This window comes from Montipora capricornis, chromosome 7, assembly GCF_036669925.1.
Source record: "Montipora capricornis isolate CH-2021 chromosome 7, ASM3666992v2, whole genome shotgun sequence".
Classification (NCBI taxonomy): Eukaryota; Metazoa; Cnidaria; class Anthozoa; order Scleractinia; family Acroporidae; genus Montipora; species Montipora capricornis.
Window position 1 is genome coordinate 40,872,499 of NC_090889.1, and position 17,500 is coordinate 40,889,998.

The 17,500-nt window shown below is 40.6% G+C and overlaps 1 protein-coding gene across 1 annotated transcript in view; it reads left to right on the top strand.

The window, feature by feature from the left end:
- LOC138057218 (uncharacterized) overlaps window positions 1–17,500 on the top strand; it is a 33,787-nt gene that overhangs the window by 14,221 nt on the left and 2,066 nt on the right. The window contains exons 8-20 of the mRNA XM_068903271.1: window positions 1,476–1,541; window positions 1,657–1,788; window positions 4,890–4,937; window positions 5,135–5,188; window positions 6,505–6,647; window positions 7,288–7,659; window positions 8,914–9,006; window positions 9,723–9,767; window positions 10,228–10,335; window positions 11,155–11,239; window positions 12,994–13,110; window positions 14,046–14,126; window positions 15,888–16,132. Of these exons, the coding sequence (XP_068759372.1) occupies window positions 1,476–1,541; window positions 1,657–1,788; window positions 4,890–4,937; window positions 5,135–5,188; window positions 6,505–6,647; window positions 7,288–7,659; window positions 8,914–9,006; window positions 9,723–9,767; window positions 10,228–10,335; window positions 11,155–11,239; window positions 12,994–13,110; window positions 14,046–14,126; window positions 15,888–16,132 (1,589 nt within the window). The remainder of the gene's footprint in view (window positions 1–1,475; window positions 1,542–1,656; window positions 1,789–4,889; window positions 4,938–5,134; window positions 5,189–6,504; window positions 6,648–7,287; window positions 7,660–8,913; window positions 9,007–9,722; window positions 9,768–10,227; window positions 10,336–11,154; window positions 11,240–12,993; window positions 13,111–14,045; window positions 14,127–15,887; window positions 16,133–17,500) is intronic.

Genomic DNA, 17,500 nt, shown 5'->3' on the forward strand with positions numbered 1-17,500 from the left:
TGCGAATCTCACTGTATCTTCAAAAGAAATACGTTTGAAGACAAGGAACGTTGCACGTTTGTCCTTTGTTTGTCTTTATAGAGCATGTTAGATTTTCGAGTCTTCTCTTCTAAGGAACATAACGGGGACCGATAACCAGGCTCACAGATCGAGCTATGTTTGGATTAGTTCTTAAATAAGATTTGGTTTGCACGAATGATCGTTCTCAATCCCATGGGTACCAAATTCGAATGGAAGACTTGTGGAAAAATCTGGTTTCGCAGGAAAATCAATCTAAAAATCACTCGGTTTGTTGTCCTTGTCCTTGTCTTGCAACCCCAAAGAAGTTCAATTTCAAGTTTTATTTTATACGAGTGGTGAAAAAAATAAATTGAATAAGTAAAAGAATTTCAGGCACATCGAGAAAAAAAAAGCAAATTTAAGAAAGTGAATCATACAGTGTAGACCAAATCGGCTAACTCAATGTTGTTCCCAATTTAAATCTCCCATGGTTAACTTAGATTCTTTGTGTATTGTATTTGCATGATAATTGATATGGAAATACCTGGAACATAGCATTTTATTCCCCAAGGGTCTGAATTGGGTACAAGCAGAAACCCATAAGGGTTGAAACGTGTAACGGCCCCTTTTGTGCTAGAAAACAAGCTTCTGAATATTCAATTTGCTAAGTACCATATTTGGAACAACAAGAGCGAGGGGTTTCCAAATATGGTACTTAGCACTGAAACATTCAACCAATCAGTTCTCACTGAATATTCGGAAGCTGTGAACGCGCGTTACACGTTTCAACCCTTATGGGTTTCTGGTACAAAGTAATGCAGTAATTTAGAAGCTGTAGTAACCTGCTATTGTTTGGTATTGTAAGCAGCTTCTATTGTATTTAAGTCTAAGTCATTAGTTGTGGTTACACACACGTTGGGTTTGGGGTCTTTCCGGAGGGTAAATGGCTCGGGTTTGTTTCAGCTGAGGTTTCATGTCACCCTTGGGGTTTTGCGGTTACACAGTAAAAGACGCCCCTTGGGGTAAAATAATAGGGTTTAATTAACATAATTAGTGATCGTGTATTAGCTATGTTCTGCTTTATGATTGGCCAAGCCATCTCAGGGAGCAGATAAACCGTGCTTTTCATTTCAGGAACTGTCATAGGAAGTTCTTTTGTTCTTTTTTTATGTATCCGTGGTAATAACCCTACGGCAGTGTCGGTCTAGGGAAAGCGGTTACGGACAAAAATGTCTTTGCCCGTGGGCAAACGCTATTTACCCATGGGTAAAAGGGGTATTTCACCACAACTATTGTTTCGATTGTGCAATTGTTTTTGCATGCTTCGGTATTGAGCCAATCACATTATACTTCTCGAGAGCCGCTACTACGTGACTCCTGGGTTCAACATTGAGTTAGCCGATTTGGTCTATTTTGTATAGGGATTCGCTATCTTACTTCATATCCTCTTTCTTTAACTGAATGGTACGTTGCAGGATGGAAAAGTAGAACAAAAGTGGAAATGGCCTCTTGGAAGACTTCAAACAACAGTCATTGTACAGGTTCGTTTCTCTATCTGTCGACTACTCTTTTTTAAAAGTGCAGTTGGTGAAATCGTATTATTATTATTATTTTTTATTAATTTCTTATTTATTTATTTATTTTTTAATTTTACAGCTGAACAACTTCATTTCTCTGCGTTGTGTGAGTCAAACTGGAATGACGCTTTACTTCAACTGTCAGAGTGAAACGGCCAAGTTTCCTGTTGGAATGGCGCAAGGAGCAAAACCTGTCAAACTTGTTGATCTGGTAAAACTGGTTTAATGTATATTTAAAACCTGTTCCCCGACTTTCCTGCTACCCTTCGGGTTTTGGCCGTCTGGCAACCTCAATTAAATATCTCTCACTAGAAGAGTTCGAGGCGTTTACTTTAAGTTATGGATCGAGTTCTTTGCCGTGGATTCGCGCTTGGGCCTTAAATTAACCAGAAAGCGACTTTCCTTACCTTACAGCATAGTTAATCTAGGGACTGGTTATGAAACCCTGGGAATTTCAAAAGCAGGAACAATACAGTCGCAATTAGATGTTGAACCGACCGTGACCCTGCGCAATCTTTTGTTTTTGGTTCGCAAGTTAATTTCGAATAAATTAGTCGAAGCTTTTGATTGGTTATCCTGCCGAAAAAAGCGTGTTTTTGTCGGGTTTTGTGCAGGGTCAAGGCCAAAAAAGCGAACAAAAACATGAAACAAAGAAACTTGTCGAGTTTCATAACCAGCCTACATCTATTAACTATGCTTACAGTACAGACCGTCAAAAATGAGGTTAGTAAGGTATAAGGCGCACAGGAAAGGAAACTAGTTGATGTCAAGCGGAACGTCCAACAGCCACAAATGATTGACACGCGTAAAAATCTGAAAAACAAAGAAATGTTATTGGCTTTTTGAAATAGTTGCCTGCAAGATTCAAACCGTTTCACACGTTGGTTTCACATAAACATGAAAAACTCGCTGGAAAAGCTCTTATGAAAATTTCAAATTTAGCAGAGCGTACAGCGGCCCGCACTTGTTGGGAATTAGGGACCTTAAGATCTAAAACGGCGACGGCAACGAAAACGTCATTTAATATTGCTAGTTTGTTTCTTATTTAATGAACTCGTGATCATTCCAGTTTGTTCAACTTTCACAAACTATCCCAACTTTTCGGGAACTGCATTGGGAAGAACAGAAACAAACTAACAAACTATTAAATAGAATCAAAGATTTACGGTTGTGCGCTCGCTTCTTCCTTAGAACTTAAGATATGGTCATTTCACGTTGCAGAATGGCAGAGAATGGGAAAGAAATGTATACATTGTAAAGCGCACCTGCAGAGCCATTGTTTTGCTCATTAATGTCTATTGTTTGGTGACGTCTCGCTGAGGTTGCCGTCCTAGATCCCTATTAGGGAGCTTAAGCAAGCGCGTTTTTGAGACGCGGACGGCAACCGGAAGTAAGCTGTTTTCCCTTTTAACTTGGCTTCACACAACCACATTTATATTGCTAAGTATCCTTTCTCAATTGAAGAAGATTGGCATAAAAATCTGGGAGACACCACTGCCCTGGCACGCGAAACGTTCTCTTCCGGTTGCCGTCCGCGTCTCAAAAACTCACGTGCTTCTTTTAGAAACGACGACGGCTACGACAACGGCAACCCCACAAAGCAATAGTATCATTGGTTAAAAGAGGAAAGATAATCGTGCAGCACGTGCAGCACGCATTTTAGGAAGTGTTTATGCGGTACGCTGCATGATAACGAAATAAAATCACCAAATTTGAGGTTTTGAGGACAACGTGAGCATACAGATGTGAACCTTTCATTAGAGAGATTAAGCATGACGTTTACGCCGAACGGCAAACGTCGAAGTGAAATTAGGGTTTTGCCAAAGATGGAAGAACCCTGCTTGATATTAGCTCATTTCTGTCCTGTTAGCTCCATATATCAAGCAATTTCTCAAAGGTACGAGACAAGTTAAAATGAAATAGCTTTCACGCTTTTATGACAAGCAGGAGCCTGCCGTTTCCCGTTTGCCGTTGGCCGTAAAGTTAACGTCATGCTTAATCTCTCTATTTTCTAATTTTACCCTGAAACCGCTCGTACCAATTTAATTTTGGGATACTTCGCCCACATTGTGCCACGTGAACGGGATAGAATAATCGTGGATAACTTACGATAGTTTAAAGTTCTATTTTGAGGTGACGTTTTTATCGACGTTGCCGTCGTAGATCTTACAGTAAGTTCCTACTGTACTGGGCTTCTATTCCAGGGATAAATGTGCCTTATTCCGGCACATTTATCTCTGCATGGAGTTATTACACCTTTCAGGAACCGGTCCTTGTAGAATACGGCCAGCTAAAATAGGCAGTCGCGGCGCGCGTTCTATCTAAAAATATTGTAATTTTATTCTTACAGACCATAATCGCGTTTTCAGTATTGAACTGGAACTAGCTTGCATTAGAGGCTAATGCGGGGAAATATGTTAAAAAGTGTTTGCATTTGAAAAGATTCCCCGCATGCATTAGCCTCCATTGCAAGCTAGTTCCAGTGCAATACTGAGAATACGAATTTGGTCAATTAATACATCGTAACCGCAACAAATCCGAATCGGCCATCTTGAATTTTGTCAGGAACATCCTATTACGCATGACCTGATTGCGTTACTTAGCATCGGAACCATAGGAACCATAGGGAACGTGACAGAAACTAAATTCTTTCACAATATTCGTCTGGACAGCAAACTGTTCTTTAAGTTATCTACATTTTAAATTTCATTTACATACATACATATTTATTAATCCTTTGAGTGAGAGACACTATACAGGATGCTAAAAGGTCAAACGGGTCCGACGGGAGAACATTTAAAGGCTACATAAGAGCCTGACATATAAAGCTTATTGGAAAATGCTTAGGTTGACTATCATCATCATCCTTGCAAAATACTTAAATAAATTAATGGAGTTCCTACATGGGGCTTAACTTAGCTTGGAAAACTTTAAGACCTAACTGATTCTGCACAGACCGCATCCCTAGGCAGGCTGTTCCAGAGGGGAATTACCCTTGGGAAAAAAGAATGCTTGTATGCATTTGAATTTGCAAATATGTGCATAAACTCATAAGGATAATTTGCACGAGTTCTAGAATATGAATACTGAACTGAATTTGGAAGAGGTATAAGGACTAGGTTGTGAACAACTTTATACATCAGGGTTACTGAGTCTACGTAACTACGTTTTTCTAAACTATCCCAGCCCAGTGAGTGTGTCATGCCTGTCACACTAGAGTAAGTAGAATAATCAGAAGAAACAAACCTAGCAACGGCACGTCGAAATACTGATTACCAGTGAAGTATGTTTATTGATTCCTTTCTTTTTCAGGGTTTTCTTCAAACAAACCTGAATTTTTCGTCTAATGCAGCACTTTTGGTATGTATTTATGAATTTTGTTGATTTTGAGAAGCTACTCCCGCATTTCTTCAATGAAATTTGGAAATTTCATTTTTAAGTAGTACTGTATAGTTTAGTATCGTATAGTATCGCATAGTACCGTATCGTATCGTATCGTATAGTATCGTATAGTATAGTAACTTCAATGCCCTAAAGTGGCTGCATTTCTGTTTCAGTCGATGAAACCGAAAGTAAAGAAAAAAGAAGAAAGGAGAAGGCGACGGGCGCAGGTATGAAACCAGTCCAAACGAGTCAAAAATAGTTTAGCTCCATAGGTTCATCGAAGTGGCCCCCCGGTTTCATGTAAATAAAAGGTATGGTCGATGGCTGCAAGAGACCTCTTGTCTTTGTTAAAACTGCGTTTTAACGAGACCAAACGTTCACGGATTTGTGGCGAATATAGAACGTTTTGGAACCTAATTCGTTTTAACTTTTGCAAACAATACGCAAATACCGTATGAAAAGACCTCAAATTCGTCACAAGCGAGCAAGAGAGTATGAGGTTGGAGAGGGTCTCTCTGTGCCCCATGATAAATCGCTTGTTTGATTTTTGAGATTAGATCGCGCCCGTGCTGCGAGGGTTATTTTATTTCTTATTGCCATGACCACTCGGTCCACTTTCTCACCAAGTGACCAATCAGATGTCGTCTTTGAAATAACTCCGCTGTATATGACACAGAGCTAAAAACAGATTTCAAGTAGTTTTTATTGAAATTAAGTGTTTTCACGTGACGTCACGACGGCCATGTTTATGTACCTAAACAAAGAAAAGGCGGCCATGATGGTGTACCAAACTAATCCTCCGGGAATTGAACTAATACTTTCTTTGTTTGAGTAATCCGATATGGCTGCTGGTCACGTGTGTGAAAACGCTCCATAGTGAAAAATATGGGGTGGTAGGGAGTTTAAGAAACGACAACGGCTTCGGCAACGATAACGCCAAAAAGCAGTAATATTATTGGTTGAAAAAAACAAAAATGATCGCGCTGCACGTGCGGCACGCATTTGTGAACATTTCTCTCCCGTACTCGTCAAAACTACGTGAAATTACCAAATTTGAGGTTTTGACGACAACGTGGACAAACTACAGTGAATCTTTCAGTCTCGCTCTTTACTTCAAATCCGTCCGTACCAATCCAGTTATAGGACACTTCGCACATATTGTATTATATAAGCAAGATTGAATAATCCTGAAATACTTAGAATATAGCTCAAACGTATATTTTGAAGTGACGTTTTCGTCCCCGTAGCCGTCGTGGTTTCTTAGGGCCGATTTACACGATACGATTTTGTCGCATGCGACAAGCTCACGACAGGCCTACGACACGACTTACGATTGTCGCAGCGTTTTAAAACATGTTTTAAAATGCTGCGACATTTTTTCTGACGTACACAACAATCGTAAATCATGTCGTGGGCCTGTCGTAAGCCGTTGTCGCATGCGACAAAGTCGTACCGTGTAAATCGGCCCTTAAACTCCCTATTCTCTTGAACGCGGTCGTTATTGATAAATTAATCTCGTCAATATTTTTCATACACTGAACAGAAAGCAAAATATACTGAAGGCATTACAGAGGAGATTATTGAACAGAGACAGCAGGAGTTAGATGAAAAATTTCCTGAGAGAAAGGAGTTAGATTTGGATGCGCCGTGGCAAATGGATTTGTTAAAATTACAGCGGAAAGTCAAGTAAGGAAAATTTATTACCTTTGGGCGGTTTTCAGTTGAATGCTTTAAGACTAGATAGGCTGGTCATGTGATTATTTTGCCCAATCGCAACACGCAGACAATGAAAATGAGTCAATCATAGGACAAAGCAGATGCATGCAGGAGCCGCCAAACTAAGCGCGGGAAAAGGAGTTAGGGCAAGTCATGGCCTTACATGTGATTGGCTGGAGTTTTCAGCCAGTCATAAGGGTTAGTATTGTAAACACCCGCATATAATAACAAGTTAATTAGGAACAACAGGCTTCAATTTGGCAGCCTGTTATATAAAACATGTTCTTATATAAGAAAGAGGGTGCCAGAATGAGAAGGCAATGTGTCTCATATTAAAGTACTATAAAATGTTCAAACTACTTTTTTACCACAATTGCTTGTAATCGAAAACAATATATTTTTCTCATTTGCATTAAATTCGGCACATGTGAAATGCGACGTTTAAAACGCGCCTAAACAAGACTAGTGTCTAACTAGAAAACTATATGGTTCACTTTTCTTGTTCATTAAAAAGCAAAAGCTCGTACAAAGAGGTCCCCTAATGATAAAAGTGTTTGATTCAAGAAAAAGAACCAATTGTACCACTTGATCAAATTGTTATTTTCTTTAGGGGTCTAATCTACGACTGGATGGAACATTACCGAGTTGCTGTTGGAATTTCTCCACCATTCCGAATTTCTACACGGTCCAATCGCCGTTCCATGTCCCACTCGGCACGCTCTGTTCCAGACGTCCTCCCATCAGCAATTGGGACAAAGAGAAGCTCATTTCGTCGCTTTCCTTCAGCTCCTCCAGTGTCACACTCTAAGTGGTCCTCCAAGGAGCACTCTAGTACCATGTTTGGTAACCAGCCACAGAGCTCGGCTGACAAAGCTAGGTTGGGAGGAATAGTAGAAGACTTTAAGGGTGTTACCCTTGTGGTTCCCACAAATGAGATGGTCGCATCAGGAATTGCCAGCCAACCTGTGTCCATCACATCCGGGTGAGTGAAATAAGGAGCTTACGAAAAGACAATAACGAGGGTTATGAGGACGTCATCCCAAACTGCAAGTTCGAATTATTGGTAAAGGGGAAAAAAGGAAAAGAAAGGAACTTTATTTAAGTGTCAAGTCGTTCTAGCGCTGGAGCACTAATGGACCATTTCCGGTTTCGAAGTGAGTCTTAATGCTCAACTATTGTAAGGGAAATGAGTTTGATTTGCATAAGAATACGCAACTCATTTCCATTTGAATGGTTGTGCACCAGGGCTCGCTTTGAAACTGAGGCATGCAGCAACTCGGAAATGGGCTATTGGGGACAATGTAACTAAAATTAACAAATAACGCAAATCAAGTCAAATGTTGGTTTTTGAGGAGAGGGGAAAACCGTAGTACCCGGAGAAAAACCTCTCGGTGCAGAGTAGAGAACCAACAAACTCAACCCACATAATGACGCCGAGTCTGGGAATCGAACCCGGGCCACATTGGTGGAAGGCGAGTGCTCTCAACACTACGCCATCCCTGCACCCAAATGGCAGGGTATTATAAAGCAACTGTTCCAATTGTTCCGAATCTAAAATGTGCGTAAACTGTCCATGAAAAAAATAAATAACGCGTGTGCGTGGCGTACAAAACAATTGCTTTTTTTGCAATTTACATATTTGTGACGTTCTCGTTGACATGGCAGCGTCATTACATGGACTCCCTAATAGCTTTCTGCTTGAATGCACCAGGGAAATCTCTCAAAAGTAATAGAAAGTCTCAAGTACAACTACGAAGGAGAGATTGAAGTGATCATTTCTCTCAAGTACAGCTACGAAAAAAAAATCAATTTTCTTTCCTTTTCCAATTTTTTTCTTTGTCTTTGGTAGACACCCGCCCTACGAAATTTTGAACTTACACTCTCGGAAAGCATTTGTCGAAGTGTGGGTGAACCACATTGATTCTAAGAAAAATACACTGAGACGGAGAGTGGCATTTGTGAATTTCGAAGAGGTTTTTCAGAAAAACGGACGTCGGTTTCCTATTAGTTCCCAAACTTCATGACGTCATAGGAAGCATCACCAACCTCATTCCGAGGGCCCCTGGGAACGAGGTTGGGAAATAGCATAAACGTGCCTACTGCCTATGCAAACGTTTTCGGCCACACTCTTCCCTTTCTTGTTACCCGTGTTTTCTCTTGTTGTTGCATTACGGTATCCTTCGTCGATTAATTTACTGTGTTTTACAACTTTGTTTTCATTGTCTCATATCAACAGACATACTCCAACGGTCACTACGTCACGGACTCCTTTCCGGTGTGGAGTCATACAGCAGGCGCGTGCAGCTGCACCAAGGAGTGGGTGTCCTGTGTATCCTTGAATTAATATATTTCAAAACCCCGTTTAACGTTACAACATTGTTATCTGCCATTGCTAAACGGTTATATTGGACTCAGAGATAAATGTACAAACAATGTTGGCAAACATTGTTGGGGATCCCTTGTTGGGGTGTCCTGTGTATCCTTGAATTAATATATTTCAAAACCCCGTTTAACGTTACAACATTGTTATCTGCCATTGCTAAACGGTTATATTGGACTCAGAGATAAATGTACGAACAATTTTGGCAAACATTGTTGGGGGTCCCTTGTTGGGGTGTCCTGTGTATCCTTGAATTAATATATTTCAAAACCCCGTTTAACGTTACAACATTGTTATCTGCCATTGCTAAACGGTTATATTGGACTCAGAGATAAATGTACAAACAATGTTGGCAAACATTGTTGGGGATCCCTTGTTTGGGTGTCCTGTGTATCCTTGAATTAATATATTTCAAAACCCCGTTTAACGTTACAACATTGTTATCTGCCATTGCTAAACGGTTATATTGGACTCAGAGATAAATGTACGAACAATGTTGGCAAACATTGTTGGGGATCCCTTATGAATTGGTGGTTGTGATTTGGGAACAATATTGTGTACAACCTAATTTGGCGATGTAAATGGTTTAACTTCCAGAAGCAACACCCTCTGTCTATCTTCCTTTTTTCGTTTTTGTCTTAATCTTTCCTTTACCTCGTGTTCAGCGCGCTGAGAGCAGAGATGTTGGGAGGAAAGCACCCACAATGCAGGTAACGTTAATGACAGACTGTTTTGTTCAGCCATACTCAACAATAGACTACTTCAACGATAGGGCGGCCATTTTGAATTATATTGTTCCAATAGCTATTATTGCATGCCTAGGGGACAAAATACATATTAATTTACCCCATGAGCATCCCATAATATCTTTTTGAACAATACAAATTAAAATGGCTGCCGAATCGTCGAAGTCACTCTGTACCCGTTGGCTCTCGTTCTACAAGAAAAGATTCTTCTATAATAGAAGAATAGATTATTTTTATCGAAGGAGGTAAATCTAGTGCCGCCCAGTATTTACATAATTTCGCATGTAAACTCACTTGACCATATGAGACCAATGCTGAAAACAGTAAGTTCAAAGTTTAATGCGTCCGAGATCCATGTATCTTGATTGGTCCTTAATTAAAGCTGGAGTATAAAGTATCTTAAAGAGTTTTCGTTTGTACGCAGATGTGATCGTCGAAAGATCCCACACGTGACAGATCTAGAATATGATTCGTTCATCTCTGATCATGTTCCTCGGACACAGCTTTTGGTGGTCAGCGTGACATCATCTCTGTGAGTAGCAAACATGCCCCTTTCTTGCTTAATACATGTCTCAGTTTTACAGCGCGAGGCCCTCTTTCTAAACCATTAGAATGATACTTGTTTTTCAAAAAAAAGATCTTGTGTGGGAGCGGTCCTGGAGTGTTGGAAAAGTGGGGAAGAATTTACAATATTAGCACGTGAATGCGATGTGGAGAATCTTTGTTTAAAGTCAGCTACAAAAAAATTAATGAACTGCGAATCGAAGGTCAGTTAAGCACGAAGGAGTTTGCGCAGAGGTTACCTATCCTGTGTACAGTGTATCCCAGTGGTCGAAGATGAACTAACCTATTGATTCAACCGTTCTTTGTGGGAGACTTTCCAGACGCAGTCTGTGATTGGAGAACGAAACAATAGATTATACAAAAGAATGAATGCATCTAGCCCTGATAACAAACGAAGCTAGAGATCATAGGCCTAGGGACCGATGAAAATAGCTGTTTGGAATAGCTACAAGGTTACTCGTCTGTCTCTCTTATATAAGTGATGTTAAGAGCATTGACCACCGCGTTGCTGCCACGTATCTCTTCCTTAATTTTCACTGCGTGCCATCCTTAGACTCAAGCTCTCTTTCTTTTCCTATTTTGTCTTCGAAGAAAAGGCCGTGGTTGAAGCTGGTCAAATGAAAAAGCCTAGGTTTGACTTCAAATACGCATTCGTGGAAGTAATGTACGGGACACCGAGAAATCCGGAGCGTGTTTGTCAAATATTCTGGCGACACGAGCTAGTTTTCGATGCTATTGGTGTTATAGCTGTTGTTTTTTTTAACTGTTTCTTTGTACTTTGTGACAGCTACCCTGATACAAACCCTTGTGACAGTATGTTGGACCAACTCTTTCATGAGAAAAACCGAAACAGATCGCTGCCTTGTGTACAGGTAATTTGCTAAGTCAGTTGAAGCTCTGTGCTTGTTTCATCCCCATAAAAAAATGAGCAAGGAAGATGGAACGCGTTACAACAATACCGAATAGTCCAACTTGCCGCCGAGAGCATCTCAACGCCATTCTAGACTTTGTTTCAGTTCCATATTAAAGTGAAACGTAATTTTTGCGGCGGCTATTGATCGATACCTAAACTGCCTTTTAACGATATGTCAAGAAAGCGAGTAATCATATGCACGTCAATTTTACTAAGCCCCACACAATGTGTCCCCGAGAACCTTACTTGTCAAGTTAAGATAAATGCTCCATTTTACCTTACCTGAAAATAACGCGAATCCTAAAGCCCCCGCTACACGTTCCTGTATTGTTATAAAACATTTATTGGATCCAATGTTATGACGTGAAGCATGCATGTGTGATGACGTTTGTTCGACATTTTTTGTTGCAAGAATGTTTGGATTTCGATCAAACATTTTCTCCAACATGCAAAAAATGTTGAAGCGTGTAGCCGCCCTCTCTACAAATTGAATGTTGTATTGCAAAGGCTATTGCTAAGACCAATCAGAGTGAAGGGCCCAGTCTCCGAAACACAAACAAAACATACTCCATCACCAGGTTGCGTTACTAAATTGACGTGTTTCCAACAATGTTTTATATCCGTATCCAACATTGTTAGAAGCGTTCTTATAACAATGTTGGGACGTGTTCTTCTAACAATGTTACAACGTGTAGCCTAGACTGCAAAACAGTCGCATTTTTTGCGAACGCAAGCGACGCGGTAAATATTCGAACGAAAGGTCTGGAGCGAGTGAGGTTCGCGCGCTTCACACGCGAGGATCACGCTTACGGCGCTTCGCGCCTTCCGAAAAGGGCAGAAAACGACTGTTTTGCAGTCTACATGTAGCCGGGGCTTAACACGGACAGAAGGTAGCAAAGGCTTTGACTTAAAGGGACACTTCGTGTTGGATATCAGAATTAGCATGCATTTAATTCCGCGCATTTCTGGACGAAAGTGTTCAAACGCGGTCGAGTAAAGCGGTTACCACTAAAAATAATTACTATTTGGTATATTAATTGCGCAAAATCAATAATCCAATAAAGTTTCAAAGCGAGCTTGCGCTTTGTTACAACGGAAAACTCTACTTCTTGAACGCTTAACAACGTCTAGGTTCGCTCAAAAACTATGACCCCATTAACAACATCTACGTTTGTTCAAAAACTATGACCCCATTAAGTAGTTTTTCTCAGTTAGTACCCAGAAAATGATTATATATGCCAGTATTTGCCGTAATTGAGCACCAACTAGTTTCAAAAAGTGGATGAGTTTTTTAAGAAAGGTAATGAAGATTTCATTGGTCGAGGGAGTAACGACTTTGGAGGTGTGTAAAAGGGCTGAAAAAAATGGCTGACAGAAAAGGCGTCAATGAGGAGATGACATGATTGGTACTTGCAATGAGATATGAATAATGGAAGTTTGCCAAAGACGGCAAGTTAATGAAAGACAAGTGAAGAAAAGAGAGGAAAAAGAAGCCAAGCAGTTCCCAGAATGCGAACTGTTGAAAAAGATTTACACTGAAGGAGACAAATTGGTGGCCTTAGACTTCTTATGCGGGGGAAATTTCAGGGACGAACCGGACGAAACGGGCGAACCAAAATTTCAAAAGTGGTCTATCTTTGAAATTCACACAATGAAAGTGCAGAGTTCAGTTAAAAGGCTACGTGAATGAGTGCTTTTTTTTTTCTTTCAAAGGCACAGAATGATCCTTTCCGATTGGTTCGTTACGATATTTCAACAGCATCACATGGGTTAACTCAGTCCCAGCCCCTACTCCTCAGACGCCATAATGCTGTGCCTGGAATGTTTTTGGTGAGTTCTTTTGAAGACTTTGTAAGTTACATTCATTGTTCTTTAATCCAGAGTAGCTTCAAACCATGTTTGATTGTCAACCTGAATATATTGCGAACCCACTTGTGTGCGAGAACGCTACAAAACAAGAATATCATCGGTCAAAACAGAAAAATATCCGTGCTGCACGCGCGGAAAGTATTTTATCACATGTACTTGCTGTACTCTGCACAATAAAGACGTGAAATAGCCAAATTTGAGGTTTTACCGACAACGTGAGCGTACAGCTACAAACCTTTCATTCTATATTTTTACTCTGAAACCGCTCGTACCAATTTATTTTTAGAATAATTCGCAAACGTTTGTCTTTTTTGCTATTTAAATAAACAAAATCTAAGCAAAAAAATCGAAAATAAAATTCACTCCTTGCACAATCCCATAATACACCTCTATTACTCCCCAAAACGTTTGCATAACCATTGTTTGCAATTTCTCCTGGTACATGAAAATGTCCCAAGAGAAGACGAAAACAATGCCTATGCAGATTTTTTTTTTTGGGGGGGGGGGGGAGGGGTGGGGTAAAAGATGTGCATTATGGGATTTGTGCAAGTAGTGAATTGCAAAAAGTGTGCTCACTTCAATTCGCTTGTGAGAAGGGTCTGCCATTTCCACATCCAGTCTTTCCCTACGAAAGTAAATCATTTTGCTTATATTTCACAAGTTCGCGTAACAATTGCGTTTATATTAGCACTCGTAATTAATATTGACCAATTTTAACAAAAAAAAAAAAAAAAAAGAAGAAAATAACGAAGGATTTTTAGCTTTGGATGTCGATCAGCTTCACAAAGGAGCGAGACAAGTTAGAATGAGAGAATTTTCATGCTTTTATGAAGAGCCGAAGCCTGCTCTGCCTGCTTGCCTGCCTAAATCTCGCTTTTTCCATTTCAATTCCGCAGATGTATGTTGGAGGGAAACTGTTGTTTGCTGATCATATATTCAACGGCTATGGAAATGCTAAGAAGGATTTTCTAAAGCAGGTGAGTCTACAATACTAGTCATAGAATAGACCAACCGGTTTTACGTCGACTAAACAACGAGAATTCGTCACAAAGCAAAACAGTGACTACAGGTGCGTATTTCAGTTTGATACAATTCTTTGCAGCCTTTTGCTAAAGAGCGACGTGAAATAACCAAAGTAGGCCACTTCTCAATAGACCATTTTCGAATTCTCACAGTTGGACTGGTTCTAGCATGAAATAGAGGCTATTACGGGCAAATTTTTTCAAATGCAAATAAATTTGCCCGCATTGGTCTCCATTTCATGCTAGATCCAGTCCAACCGTTAGAAGACGAAACTGGCCTATTGTTTGCTCAGTAAACAAGGGGCGGGTTGCATAAAAGTTGCTCTACTGCCAGCACTTACGTCCGCCATTAGCCTTACGTCTGTCGTTGTTAGGCCCCCATCTACGCCCGTCGGACGTACACGGGGTGTTGACGACGGTTGCAACAGCAGCTCGTACACAGGTACCAATTAGGGAGCTTAAGCACGCGTGTTTTTGAGACGCGGACGGCAACCGGAAGTGAGCTTTTTTCCCCCTTAACTTTTCTTCACACAGCCACATTAACTCTGCTAAATATCGTTTCTCTATTAAAGATAATTAGTGTAAAAATTTGGGAGACACCGCTGTACTGGCTCGCGAAATGTTCTCTTCCGGTTTCCGTCCGCGTCAAAAAGACGCGCGTGCTTAAGCTCCCTATTAGGTCAGACGTGCACGTGCAACGTCAGTTGCAGAATGGGTGAGAAATTTTTATTTTGCAGATAGGACGTTTTCAATTAACCTCTAGGGACACCAATAACAATAGAGAAATGTAACACTTCTAGTGGACGAACAAAAGAGGCCACTGAACGATCTTTTGTTTTCGTCCACCAACATGGCGGCGATGACGTCACGTGAAAACCTTCCCTTGGAGAGTGAGATAGGCTTCCTTTAAATATGGCTCAGGCGGTCATGGTAAAACAACGAAGTCGAAAGGATTGCTTTTCGGATGCTTGAATACGCAAATTAATAGATCTCTTTCCAAAAAGAAAGATGTGTTACTGTCAAAATTTAATTCTGCAAACACAAATCAGCAAAAGAAAAAGGCGTGGGCGGAAATAACAAAATCGGTCACGCACAACTCTTTTTCTTCTGATCATAAAAATGACAATTTCCTCAATTGTGATTGGTTTAAAAAACTCTTATTTTCCACTAATTCATTTGCCAAGTTGTTATCGGATAGTTCAATAAGCCAATCACATTCAAAGTTGTACTTGAAATCAACCTATCAAAACCTAGGTTTCAATCACCATAGAAACGGTGGGTGTACAGACTGGGTACTCCCTTATAAGGGCTTAATGGGGATGTGCGGCCAGCCAGGGTATGTTTTTCGGAACTTTTGTCTTGAACAGGGTATCGAATTTATCATTTTTTGTCTTAATCAGAATATCGATTTATCAAATTTTGTCTTAAATCAGAATTCTGTCTTAAAAAGAGTAGGAAAATCAGTAATATTTGTCTTAAACAGGGTCAGGGTATGAGGGGCCGCGCCGCACCTCCCCACCCAGGGATATATCGAGTCCCCCCCCCCCCCCCCGGGGGTGTTTTGTTCGGTACGACAAAGAGATGCTCACAACGCTCAGCACGACCATTTTGCCTTTTTTAACCAATCATATTTTTGCTTTGTGGCGTTGTCAATTCCGTATCCGTCATCGTTGCTTAAACGCCCTGTTGAAAACCCCTTTATTTCCTGTTTTTCAGATCATGAGGACAAGAAAGGATGCTTTAGAAGGAAAAGCTCTTCCTTCGGACTTCCGCCTCAGTCCTACCCGCGGTCGCTCTGGACCAAGGGCAGCCTGGGGTGGGGAAATTGGTGGAGTGAAAATCAGTGACCGGACACTGAACATAAGTCCAGTGACCAGCGAAATACAAGTCTTTCAGGAGAGCACGAGGATTGATTCCGCGAACACTCTTGGCTCACTTGGGTCCGCGTCAATTGAAATACGGTAAATGCTGTTATTATGCATGATGACGGCATACTACCGAAACAGGTAGACTGTTTTTTCGGAGAAGAACGTAACGCTTTCTGTTACCGACAAATTTCTTTGAATTATGCGCACGTGATCAACAAGTGACACCATATAGGTAAGCGCACGTGATCACATTCCTAAGCGCCTCAAGCCCGTGAGAAATAATGTTGGGCTATTCCATGAATAGCAAGGGAAGATCTTTTATTCACGGAAAGATCTTTTATTCAGGGAAAAAGTATAGGAGAAAGCCTTCGAGCTAACATAATCGATGACCTTTACAGTTCCTTAAAGCTGACCACCTCATTTTCTTCGGTTGTTTTTCACACCTACGGCCTTCGGGAAAAGAAATATTATAAAAAACTTTCAGTTGCAACATGTTTCGATTTTCGAAAGATCGAAGCGATGAATCACGGCGAGCGAAGGAATGTTATGACCGGTGTATCCATTTTTATGAAGCAGCGTAAAGCCACGTGACCCAAAACATTCTCGTTTGTCGCCAATGGCAACTGTCAAGGCAGTCTCAAAATGTAGTCTATCAGTTTCGGTAGTAGCTCAAAAATTCACCACCAAGCCTCGTTTGCACAAAATTATTCACATCGTCTGGACATGCAATACCGTTCGTACGTGATTTTCGAATTCGAGGCTTGGTGGCGAAATCAGCTAGTCACGCATAAGTAAGGAAAACCATAACTTTCTTATGTAAAACCTTTTTTTTGGTCTTGAAGGTTTGCATTGACGTTTTGGAGTTTTGTTATGGTGTAATGTGCAACATTATGTGTGTGGTTTTGTCATTGTGTGGTGAGGTTTTGTCACTATGTGACGAGGTTTGCTGGCTACGTGTTGTGTTTCCATCATGATGTGTTGAGGTGTTCTTTTGACGTGCTGTGTTTATAATCGCATAAAAGGAGAACCTCGCCGCATAAAATGTAAACACGCAATTTTGGCGTGGTGAACGTGCATTGCCTCTGCTTAATTACGATTAAGCCATCTAATAACTTTTTTCTTGCGTATTGTTAGTTTCCCTGGATGCCAGAGGTTTTTTCATTCTTAGATCGACGGAATAGCAAGTTGCGAGGCGGCGAGAAAAACCTCTGGTACAAGCCGTTGAGAACCTCAATTCCATGCCCCGTTTGATGGACATCGAGAAAATTCAGTAAATTGATACGTGACATAACCTACCAATCAGCATCTTTGGTTTCCACGGTACAACTGTCTTATTTACTGCGATGTCAAATTCAAAAATTCAATGTGCCATATAAAACTTCGATTTCGAATACGGAAATAAAAACTCAAATTTGAAATTTGGATTTTTGGCGGACATATACAAAAAACCAAAAAAATTGA